The sequence below is a fragment of the Polypterus senegalus genome, chromosome 6, assembly GCF_016835505.1.
Source record: "Polypterus senegalus isolate Bchr_013 chromosome 6, ASM1683550v1, whole genome shotgun sequence".
NCBI classification, from domain to species: domain Eukaryota; kingdom Metazoa; phylum Chordata; class Cladistia; order Polypteriformes; family Polypteridae; genus Polypterus; species Polypterus senegalus.
Window position 1 is genome coordinate 2308131 of NC_053159.1, and position 12666 is coordinate 2320796.

General features: G+C 44.2%; 1 protein-coding gene across 29 annotated transcripts in view; it reads left to right on the forward strand.

Moving 5' to 3' along the window:
* Positions 1-12666, forward strand: part of clasp1a (cytoplasmic linker associated protein 1a) — a 317477-nt gene that overhangs the window by 119977 nt on the left and 184834 nt on the right. For all 29 annotated transcript variants that reach the window (XM_039755243.1, XM_039755255.1, XM_039755246.1 and 26 more), the window contains exons 4-7: positions 1699-1802; positions 2760-2851; positions 4560-4635; positions 8023-8120. In XM_039755243.1, coding sequence (XP_039611177.1) covers positions 1699-1802; positions 2760-2851; positions 4560-4635; positions 8023-8120 — 370 coding nt within the window. The remainder of the gene's footprint in view (positions 1-1698; positions 1803-2759; positions 2852-4559; positions 4636-8022; positions 8121-12666) is intronic.

The window sequence follows — 12666 nt, forward strand, 5'->3', positions numbered from 1 at the left end:
ATCCTCTATTTCTCGACGCCTTCCTTCCTTAACACGCAGATGGACGATGGTCAGAAGCTTCTCCTCAGTCTCTCTGGACTAGACTGTAGGCCACCGTCCCGATTACATGACCGCAGCACACAACAGAGGCCACTGCCTGGGATGGCCGCCGTTTCAGTTAATTCTCCTTTTGCCCTGGTTTGACATCGCTTGGTGTTGATGCCCCGGAGGTTAGGGAGTGAGTGCACACCCTGTGACGCGTTCAGTTGGCCGCTCTCTGTAGAAGTCTTGTGGTCCCACTGTGTGCCCTTCCCAAAAGCAGGTGGCAATACTTCCTGTCAGGATACTTTCAGTGGTGGCTGTTGTGACCACCAGGGGGGCATTGCAGCACCCCATACCCGAGACACAATGTCACAGACACAAGTTCCGGTAAAAATAAAAGGTTTCTTCACACCCAAATACCTTGCACAGAGGCTTCAAAAGTGATAACAAACCAACCGCAATTCTTCTTCTCTCTCTGTCTTTAGTTCTGTGTCTTCTCCTCCACACCTCATCCAGACGAGCTTCATCCTTTTCCACCGTGTGTCTGGAGGAGGTCGAGTGGTCTCTTTCATCCCGGACCAGGGAGTTCTTCCTGTGCTAGGGCATAACCCGATGGAAGTACTGTACTTCCAGGACAATCGGAAGTCCCAAAAAGTAGGGATTGTAAATCCCATGGAACCCAACAGAGCTGCCTTATGGGACTACAGGTCCCAGCATGCCGAGCGGTTGTCCGCGTAGGAATCCTAACCCAAGGCGGCTGCCACCTAGCGTGCTGGGGGAGAAAATATTTACCAGTGCTCACCTCCCCAGGTCCTTCCATTGCATTGGCCCCCCTGGCAAGGTAAGGGTCCTTGTTCAGTTGCGGTTGGGTTGCCGTCCATTACAATATTCACAAGTTCTTTAGTAGTTGGGAGAAAACCGTGAAATCCCTGAGGTGTATGAGGTAGTTCAAACTTCTTCAACAATGTGTCAGTTTGCCTGGACCAGGACAGATCCGCCATGATGTGACAACAGGGCACCTGAAACTGTCCACCCTGTCTGCCCGAGTGCCATTAATACTGAGGGGGGTGGAAGGGCCTCTGCTGTTTCTCCTAAAGTCCACAATCATCTCCTTTGTCTTGCTGACATTCAGTAGAAGACCGCTGGCCTGACACCAGTATGAAGGACTTGCCTGCTCATTGCAGCTTGATGATCAGGGTCAGGGTAAGCAAAAGTGTTGAATGGAATTTTAGAAAGTAAGTCTGGCGTCCTGCGTGAGTCGACGTCAAGTTCTTCCTCTCTTGGATGACTGCACTGCAACACATGGAGGGGCCTCCTGCTCATTTTACATACCTTACTGATTTGTCTTGTTATTTCTCCTTGTGAAATATTAACGCCAGTGGAAAAATGAAAAATACGATTTGGTAAGTGAACTCACTATACAGCTGGGTTGGGTCCCCTGAGTGTCGTCCCAGCTGACCCCCCTATCCCATCATCTCCCCAGTGGATCATTTGCTGAATCTTCAACTAAGATTGGAAGTAGGATATGGGAATGTATGTGCCAGGTAATCTCTGGGAAAAGCCAATCCCAGAAAGAGCAAATGACTGAAAGACTGGAAGTTTGTTGACACCTTTCTTGTCTATTGAAGGTTTTAAGAATTTGAAGTTTAACTTTGACGTCTCTTTTGTCCCTTGCAGTCCTCCCTAGTTTAATAGACCGTTTAGGAGATGCAAAGGATCAAGTCCGTGACCAGGATCAAACTCTGCTGCTGAAAATCATGGACCAAGCTGCTACACCCCAGGCAAGTGGGTCCGACGAGACGAGCATTCTATTCTATCTTGTTGGTCACAAATCCACAGATGGGACACGCCAAAACCTGATGACATCCTCAGGATATACTGTAACACAATGGAACCAGGCATTTTCAGACCTGCTTAATGTAGTTTAGGGATGCTGATGGGCCGAGGGGCAGGGGGGGTGTGGGGAATGGGGCGTCAGAAGGTGTCCCAACAACAAGAGGAGCAAAGCAGAGCAATCTGACCCTGACAGGTGGGGCAGTTTATTAAAAGGTCCTGCACACGCACACACACACACACAGCACCAATTTGGAGATGCCAGTCAACCTAAGATAGATAGATAGATATGAAAGGCAAAATAGATAGAGATAGATGGATAGAGATAGATTGATAAATAGATAGATAGATAGATAGGAAAGGCACTATATGATTGATAGATAGATAGATAGATAGATAGATAGATAGATAGATATGAAAGGCACAATAGACAGAGACAGATAGATGGATAGAGATAGATAGATATGAAAGGCACAATAGATAGATAGATACTTTACAAACATCTCTGTAGTGTGAAATAAAATAATACTCTCTGGATAAAAACCTTATTAATAATAATAATAAGAAGAAGAATTAAGTAATTACATTCATATACTGCTTTTAAGTAATTACATTCATATACTGCTTCCCATAGAGAGTGGGAGCCACTTCAGCCACCACTCATGTGTATCATTCATCTGGATGTTGCAATGGCAGCCATTTTGCACATTAGCCACTAGGTGGTGAAGGGGTAAGAGAGACTGCCAATTAGAGATGTTTTAGTTCATTTCTGAACTATTTAATCAATTCTATTAGGGAATGATTAGCAGGCCTTGGTGGTCAGTTTAGCCGGGACTATCAGGTGAGACCGTTCTCTTTTCAAAGAAGAGACTGACATCTTGATTGTGTTTTGTATTTTCCTACAGTATGTCTGGGATCGAATGCTAGGAGGATTCAAGCATAAGAATAACCGAACTCGAGAAGGTGTTTGTCTTTGCCTTATTGCCACACTAAATGCGTAAGTTAACTTTCCTCCATTTTTATAGAGTTATTGTAAAAGATATAACAACAGTTTATGTGGGAACTACTTTAACATTCAATAGAGAAATTCAATTAAAATGTAGAAAACCGTAGATTCATTGTTAAGGACGGTGGAATTAAGAAAAATAAGAAAAGATGGCTGTTAACTCTGAAACAGAATCTCCCCCAGTAACTCAAGGACACAGGTGGCAACTTGTTAAAGGCAACGTTCACACAAATGTTAGAAAGTTTTTCTTTTCACATCTTAAGAATGAGAGCCAGACAAAGATAAAAAGTTAGGGCATCTGTATAATTGGCAGATAAACTGACCAAGGGAAACAAAAATCAACAAAGCAGTCGTCAGCCAGAGCTGTGGAGTGATGTCTTTCTTCTGAAGTCATAGATTAGCTGAGACTATCCGTTGGCGTCGCTCACAAATTTGCTCCTGGCAGGAAGAGGTGGGTTTATTGGCTGAAGCGGAAGTGATGTCATCACTGTTCCTCTTGCCTTCGATCTTCCCTTCTGTGGGCAAAAAAGGGAGAAGATGTGAACGACAGCACCAACCCCTGGCTTGGAGTGGAATTGCAGCAGTGAATAAGCCCTGAAGATGTCCCCTGTTCAGGGAGACATGGGATAAGTGACAGAGTACTGTAGCGGCGAGTAGGACACCAGGAACCTTCAAATCTCGACTCGATATAATTTGGAGAATCTCAGAGATTAGGACTGGTGAGCTAACTGGGCGGACTGGCTGCCTGTTCTTATTAAGTTGTTCTAAACTCTACATTACTTTGCTTAGCAGACACTTGTATGCAAAGTGACTTACAAAAGAGGTCAGCACAACTGAGTAAATGTCAGACTTTGGACTGTTTGGGGACACGTCTGACAGGACAAGGGTATAAACTTGATCATCAGAATTGAATGGCTCAGAGCAATGGGTAAGCAAGTTATACTTTGATGGTTACAAGAGCCCAACAAAGCCATTACCAGTTAGGCAGACATCCAGTGAAGAAGAGGGTCTTTCAAAGCCTTCTTAAACACACTGAGGGAGTCGGGCATTCTGGTGGAGCTGGACATGAAGAGAGATTGCATTGAGATTTGCTGCCACGTAGAGGTGGCATCCTGAATCACCATCCAGCAGCAGACCAGAGAGCACACAGGACATCACGAGTGTCACCATATATTCGGGTGCGGACCCACTGACTACTCTGTAGATGCGCAGCACCCATTTGAACTTCATATGTGCCGCTACTGGGTGACCTGAGAAGAGAACTGACCTGTGCCCACCTCAGCTGCTTGAACATCAGACGTGCCGCTCGCTGCATTTTGAATCATCTGCTCTGGCTTGGTGACACATGTCGGTGCTCCTTCCAGCAGAGAGCTGCAGTTGTCCAGATGTGACCTGACCAAAGCCCGGACCAGGAGCTGTGCCGCAGATAATGGTCTGATCTTTCCATGGAAGATTTGGTTGCAGTGTGCTTCCTTTGAAAATTCCCAGCCATTTAGTCAGATCACTTTAATATGCTTCAAGACGCGATGCCACCAGGCCTTTACCCTATTTAAGGTGGTGCCTGTAGATTACTGGGTGGCCCAACTTCTAACTGCAGTGGCAGGTGAAACCCTGGCTGACATGTTAAAATCCTGTTAAAAATGATTTCTCGTCTATTCCGCTTCATCCTGTCATGATGTTTATTTACTTCTCTTTCCAGATATGGAGCTCAAGGTCTAACTCTAAGCAAAATTGTGCCACATATATGTAATTTATTAGGTGATCCAACTAGTCAGGTAAGAGTTTTATTCATTTATACGCCAGTTCTCTCCTTCTGTCTCTGTGGTATTGTAGGAACTTCACCGACGAGCTGAAGTAGTGAGTCCTGTGCGGGCGGCCATCTCATTCCATGCACGTTTTGTAGAGAAGGTCTGAGCTGACGTCTGACCCATGCTTGTTGATTTAGAGACTCCCTGCATTCCCTGTCCCGGTTAGGTCGATGAACACTCCAGAAACCGTCTTAACAGCCGTTGAAATTAACTTCAACTGAGTCCAATGTGAAAGGAGCGTCTCCTTATGATAAACTGGTGTTGTTGTGTTGGCCTTGTGTTTGTTGTTGTGGTGAAGTTCTTTGTAAACCTCTACAGAGGAATGGATTTATAAATTAGTAAAGAAACTGACGCACAAATCAACTAATCTGCTAATATGACAGTTCAGTACTAGACATGGATTTGCCTCTGGGTAAAAACTGGTTGAAAAGAAAACCAGCGGGCTGCTGCTTAGCTGCTTTATAGTTTATTTCTTTTTCAAGGATTTGCTCAGAGACTCATCAGTGGCCGCTCAAGTCAACTCGCCCGTATCCGCTCACTGCCATTAAATCTTAGTCCAGCGCTGCAGGGTCGGGTCCTAAGGGATTTCTGTAGGAATACAGACCACTACCTCAAAGCCTACACCCTCAAAAACCGTAAGGGTTACAAATATCTCTGAAGGGAGAGGGGAGCTGTTAAACCCCAGGCACAAATGAACAAAACTATATACATTTGCAATTATTAAATTAAAGAAAAAGTCAAAACAGACCAAGAATTCAAAATGTCAAGGTACAGATCAGGTCAGGTTGGGGAGCAGGCACTGGTTCAGCGTGTTGCTGCAACCACCACACAATGAAACAGCTCAGGTTTCTGGTTGGCAACCCCTAGGCGGACAAGCGGTCCAGTCCCACCCTCCAGAAGTGACCATCTATCTGCCTCTGCCAGGTATTATGTGGGCGTCCCTTTGGCCTGATTGGGCCGCTCGAGTCCTCAACAATGAAGATCCTGCAAGCTGAATCACCCTCGGGTAATCGTGCCACATTACTGTAGTGCCATAACTGACACTCCCTCACAGTGCAGGTAATGTGCCTCATTTAGGACTCCATGACCAACCACTCATTTCATTTGATTTCATTTAATTTCATTCATTTTTTGGTCAAGGGACCAACCTTCAAAATACAGGAATTCAAGAAAAAAGAGTTCAATTTCCAAAATTACCAAGCTGCTAAAAAAGATAAAAAAATGACATCCCACATCAGCAAAAGCAAGTGGGAAATGACAAACGAGCAAAGAGCGAAAAATCACAAAAGATCAGAACAAAAATGGTGTAAATAAATGAATAAATAATTAAAGTTGCTATTGAGGAAAAAATCAAGAGGGAGCTGAACAAGATAATCAGGAAAGCTAATGGCGCAGCAAAGAGCTGAAGCAATCAGGTGACATGTACTCATCAGCTCTACAATAAAATGCTAACGCTAATGCTGATTGGCCAGTTAGGCTTTGGTGGCATTATTGTGGAAGAAAAACAACAGGCTTAATAATTTAACTCACAAAGTCGAGGATTTATTTAGAATTCTACATGAAGAATTAAAGACACAGTGGACAGAACCGCTTGTGCCAAGGGGTGTCTGCCCTTTCCTCTGAGCGCCATCACTTTTCTGTGCTCTTCACCATCATGCGATGCCACAGTGGCATGAATTTGTGTCCATTACACGTCAAGCACACGGGCTTCACCACTTTGTTTTCTTCTTTTTTTAATCTTTTATTGAATTTTTTTAAAACGTACAATGAAGTGAAAACTTAAAACTAAATTCAAATCAACGCCCACCCATGAGAAAGAGAGGATGGCCAACAGCCCGAGCAAAGCCATTGAGAGTAGTAAAGAGAGAAAGGAATATTTTTCCCCAATTTAAATGCTTATTCTAAAATATTATTGATTAGATCCTGACGGGTTTTTAAAAAGTTTTGCACAGATCCTCTAAGTGAGAATTAGATTTTTTCCAATTTCAAATTGTAGTTAACATCAGTTACTCACTGAATTAACAGAGGTGGGTTAGGATTCTTCCATTTGAGCAAGATAAGTCGACGTGAAGGCCATTACAGTTTGTTTGTCCTCCATTTGAAGCCCACCTGGGAGTCCACCAAGCACGGCCATTAATGGGTTAGGAGGGACTGTGCTAATTTCCCCTTTCCAGTATTGCTTGTCTGTGCTGGTGTTCATCGACTGCCATCTCAAAGGACAATGCGTGCCTTATATTACAGAGTCACCTATTAACAAGTACAAGACAATACTGGATTAAGAGCTTCAAGATTTACAGTAAAATTAAGGTTACCTAGATAGCCGACGCCTGCTGTAACATACGGCGGTGTAAGAATACGAACAGAAAACGGTGCGTTGCCTTTGTGAACCGTTTGTGTCAAGAAATAATCCACTGATAGGGTTAGGGTTACCGGATCCCGGAATAGAGATGACGTTGTACAAAAGCCTGTCGACAGAGAAGATACTGTCATTTATTTTATAACAAAGGCTTAGGAAACGACCGTCGCAGTATAACGAAAATAGCAAGGTGTATGGGAGGCCGCAGGCAGTGTGGGGAAGGGTTTGGAAGAGGACGAATAGGAATCAAGAAATGCTGTGTCGGCTGCGTGTGGGCGGGACCGGATTTGAAGTGGAAGCAGGATGAACCAGAAGAGAAATGTATATAAGAGATAGTGTGCGTGTGAGACACACAAGGCTTAGGAGGCACACTGAGAGTCGCCTTTAAAGACAGGAAGTCTAAAAGTGGACAGCGTCTCTTTATGACAGAGTCTGAGAAGCAGGCTTTACAGGCACACGCTCGAGAGAGGAAGCACCGGGAAAGTGAGGTTCAGACGAACGAGGATACCGAGGAAAGCTGCTGAGGGTAGATGCAGCAGAAGAATTAGCAAATACTTTGACATTTATTTTATCCCCTGTCTTCAACAGATAACATGGCTTGTAAGGGCTGTGGCAAACTTATACATAAAAAAATGAGCTAAAGAACAAACAAAGGAGTTGGCGTAAAATGATAAGATTTACATAAAGTGAAAAACACTAAAATACTTAAAACACAATCGTAACCCTCGCAGTCTAGGAAAGCACGCCGATACCCAGAATGCACTGCTGGCCCGGAGTTGCTTGTTTAGCACGCCGATACCCAGAATGCACTGCTGGCCCGGAGTTGCTTGTTTAGCACGCCGATACCCAGAATGCACTGCTGGCCCGGAGTTGCTTGTTTTTTTAGGTAACCTCCTCAGGACATTCTACAAAATAAAAGAAATGTCAAGTGTGGAAGTGGTATAAGGGGCACACATCACCATATGGAATAAAATCATTTCATTTCTATTTACCTGTAGGTTCGAGATGGAGCAATGAATTGTCTTGTGGAAATATACAGACATGTGGGGGAACGAGTGCGAGCAGACCTTAGTAAAAAGGGATTGCCTCAGTCCAGGTATGTTTATTATTAATCCTTTTTATTTTTGTTGGTTTCACACGAGGTGAAGTCACACGACATCACAATTGTGTTTTTGCCCTATTAGTTCACATGCTGTTATCTTTCACATTTAATAGCGTTGATCTGGCCAAAGATTATCTGCACAGTTTAAGTTCAAGTTAGTCATCTATAGTTTATGCAGTGTATGTAATAAATTATACTTGACACCTTATAGAAGAGTGACATTATGGTAGAACTCGCACTAAAAAAGACTCAGACTGTGACAAACAAGACTCTCTGGACTGGTGAAACCAAGATTACACAGCATGGTCTCAGTTGTCCGTGTCACGTCTGGTGGAGACCAGGCACTGCTAATCACCCGGTGCAGTGACATTTCTACAGTAGAGCCTGGTGGTGGTGGTGGTGGTGGTGGCAGCATCAGGGTCCGGTAGACTAGATAGACAGAGTCGAGGGAAAGCCGGAAGGAACAAAGTTTAGAGATGTCCTTAATGAAAACCTGCTCCAGAGCTCTTGGACCTCCGAGTGGGCTGAAGGTTCACAAAGCAAAGACAACAGGGGAGAGTGGCTTAGGGACAACTCTGGGAATGTCCTTGAGTGGCCCAGACTGAGCCTGAACTTGAACCCGACTGAACATTTCATAAGAGACCTGAACGTCGCCGTCCACCAGACACAGCTCGAGGGGATCTGCAGAGAAGAATGTTGACTGGAATGGCTGCCAAAGGGGCTTCAACTAAGAGCGAAGTCAAGGCTCTAAATACGATGTGATTTTTCAGTTTTTTCACTTTAATAACTTTGTAAAACTTTTTTTCATTCTGGGGGTATTGAGTGCTGCTAAATGTGTGTGTGTGTGTGGGTAATGACTGTAAATGATTTTAACATAAGGCTTCAACAAAACGATACGTGAAGAAGTGAGCACTTTCTGAAGGTACGGTATGAGCGTTCTACACCTGCACCCTCACCTTAATGTATACGTCACTAAATGAAGTCACCTCACGAAGCTAAGGAGAGCTAATTCCTTGGACAATGCAGAACCAAATCAAAGAAGACGAGCTGTTTCTGCAGGATCTTTGAACTGGCTGAGGCCTGTTCTCATTGAATTCTCAGTGGACTTTGCAGTTACATCGTGACTCGTCTGTTTCGCGACGCTGAATCTGCTGAGGATTGTTGCCATTTGGACTTCACGTCTTTGTAAGCGTCCTCCTGCATGTTTTGGTCGAAGTTGTCATTTTCAAGCTCTTGGTGTGTCATCACAGCTGAATTAAGTAAACTCTTTATCCTCGCCCTTCAGATTGTCAACACAAATGACAAAAGCGGCAGCTGCAGGGTAGCCAGAGGCTTACGATTCCGACGTCTCCCGTTCGGTTTGTTGACTTTAAGCGCGGATATCCTAACACTTTGCTGTAGGTATCCCGGCAAGATCAGCTGTTTATATTAAACCCATGGCTGCACGCTTTGTGTTTGACGTCCACAGGCTGAAGCTTAAGCAGACGCCAGCCTGGCGGCCGAAGTCCCATGGCACTTGGAGTTTCACTGGGCTTCTGGATTCATTAATTTCTTGTCCTACTTCTGTCGCATTTCTTTTTCTTGCAGTTAGAAGATCGGCCTGCTCTCAAACTCCCGTAACTCATCTAATTGCCACCAAAATTTGCTTATCCAGGCGCACATACAGAAATGTTAATGACAGCACTGGATTAATATTTGTATAGAAGTGACACTTCATTTGACGGGTACCAAATTCACAGCCTGAGGTGTTTTGAGCTTTTTCTTTAACATCCATCGTCAAAGCCGCTTACCCTCAGTGAGGCGTCATGGGGGCCAGAGCCCCTCAGTCGATATGGGGCACAGTCAAGCAAGACAGTTACTAATTTGGGGTCAATTTAGAGTTTGTGTAGCATGGGTTCAGAAAAAGTTGAGTACCCCCTCAAAAGCCACTCAGACAAAATGAGGCAGCAGCACTCACTGCGGCACCACAGTGCTGCCAAATTTGATATGTTTCATTTGCCCTCCATTTCCTGGAACATGTATGTTGGGGAGACTCCGAGCCTGCACTGGCCACACTGGGCACAAGCCAAGATCCCAACTTGAAGGGGGGTATCAGTCCTTACAGGACACACTAATGACCCGCGTCCATACTTTACTCGTCGTCCTGGGCCAATGTGGTGTTATCATAACAGTGATACCTGGCACACGCTTCTCTCTCCACAGCTGCCAAAAACACAATTCAGTCCTCTGATCTGACAGAGCGCCTTTAACTGTAGCCTGGTTAAGGGTTTATATGGCACGATAGTCGGGTTCTGTTAGGCAGGTTTTTCAGAAGCCAGTAACCCGGTTTCTAAAACAGGAGTGATGGTTTCTGTGAATATTTGGCCCATTGAAGCGCAAGTACAGTCATATGAAAAAGTTTGGAAACCCCTCTTAATTCTTTGGATTTTTGTTTCTCATTGGCTGAGCTTTTAAAGTAGCAACTTCCTTTTAATGTACGACATGCCTTATGGACACAGTAGGATTTCAGCAGTGACATTAAGTTTATTGGATTAACAGAAAATATGCATTATAACAAAATTAGACAGGTGCATAAATGTGGGCACCCCAACAGAGATATGACATCCATACTTAGCTGAGCCTCCTTTTGCTCCTTTGAGCCTCTCGACGATGTTCTCCTGTAGCCTCTGATGAGTGTCTGGATTCTGGACGGAGGTATTTCTGACCATTCTTCATACAAAATCTCTCCAGTTCAGTTCAATTTGATGGACAGCCTGCTTCAAATCATCCCATAGATTGTTGATGATATTCAAGTCAGGGGACTGTGACGGCCATTCCAGAACATTGTGCTTCTCTCTCTGCATGAATGCCTTTGTAGATTTCCAACTGTGTTTTAGGTCCTTGTCTTGTTGGAATATCCAACCCCTGTGTAAGTAACTTCAACTATGTGACTGATGCCTGAACATTATCCTGAAGAATTTGTTGATATTGGGTTGAATTCATCCGACCCTCGACTTTAACAAGCGCCCCAGTCCCTGAACTGGCCACACAGCCCCACAGCATGATGGAACCTCCACCAAATTTGACAGGAGGTAGAAGGTGTTTTTCTTGGAATGCGGTGTTCTTCTTCAGCCATGCAAAGTGCTTTTTGTTCTGACCAAATAACTCAATTTGTGTCTCATCAGTCCAAAGCACTTTGTTCCAAAATGAATCTGTCTTGTCTAAATGAGCATTTGATACAACAAGCGACTCTGTTTGTGGAGCGAGTGCAGAAAGGGCTTCTTTCTCATCACCCTGTCATACAGATGTGCTGAATTGTACAACGATGTACAGATACACCATCTGCAGCGAGATGTTCTTGAGGTCTTTGGAGGTGATCTGTGTATGTCTGTCACCATTCTCACAATCCTGCCTCTTCATATGCCGCTCCTGTATTTTTCTTGGCCTGCCAGACCTGCTGTGTTGGTTTAACAGCAACTGTGCCTGTGGCCTTCCATTTCCTGATTCCATTCCTTACACTTGAAACTGACAGTTTAAACCTCTGAGATGGCTTTTTGTAGCCTTCCCCTAAACCAGGAGACTCAACAATCTTTGTTTTCTGATCTTTGGAGAGTTGCTTTGAGGATCCCATGCTGTCTGTCACTCTTCAGAGGAGAGTCACAGGGAATTAAGCACAACTTGCAATTGACCACCTTAAATATCTTTGACCACTCATGATTGGACACTCCTGTCTGTGAAGTTCAAGGCTTAACGAGCTCATCCAACCAAGTAATCAGCATTGAGCAGCGACAGGCATTCAAATCAGCAAAATTACAAGGGTGCCTATATTTTTGCACAGCCAGTTTTTTACATTTGATTTAAATTCATACAACTAAATACTGTGTCACTAAAAATCTTTGTTCGGAAAACACCGCAGTACTCCAATGTTCCTCGGAAATGAAAGACGTACCACTGCTATCTTTGTTGTTGAAAGGAGAGTCCGTTATTAGGCAGGCTGAGAGCGGTTCCCAAACTTTTTCATAGGACTGTAAACACATCCGTTGTAAAGTGCTGTTCAAAGTCACGTGTTTAATGTAGTCGACTAGCACGTGTAGCTGCTGTCCTGACTCGGCAGCAAATCAAATAACTGATTGCTCTCGTAAAACCCGGGAGATACCTGTAAAAAGGCAAAACAAAACAAATAAAAACAAAATAACAGAAACCCAGAGGAGAGATAAAAAGTCACAGTCAATATTCAGGCAAGAAGTCGAAAACCAGGCAAGACATGAAAAAGAACAGAAAGAGAATTCACAAAAGATTTAGAAGATTTTATCTGCAGATCGGTTTAAAGCTCAGTTCAGACTCTGACCTTGTATCCCTTCTGAGGTCACGACCCCAGAGACCACACCCCTTGAAACGCGGGACGCCACCCTGACAACGGTACACAAAATGGCTTCCACTGTAGGAAATGTCTGTAAAACCTCAAACTTCAGCCCTGATAATGACAGCGGCTTTCTCTTCTGCATACAAAAATGTTTAACGACTCTGAAGTCACGTAAACAGCTGTGAAATGCTCCCACTT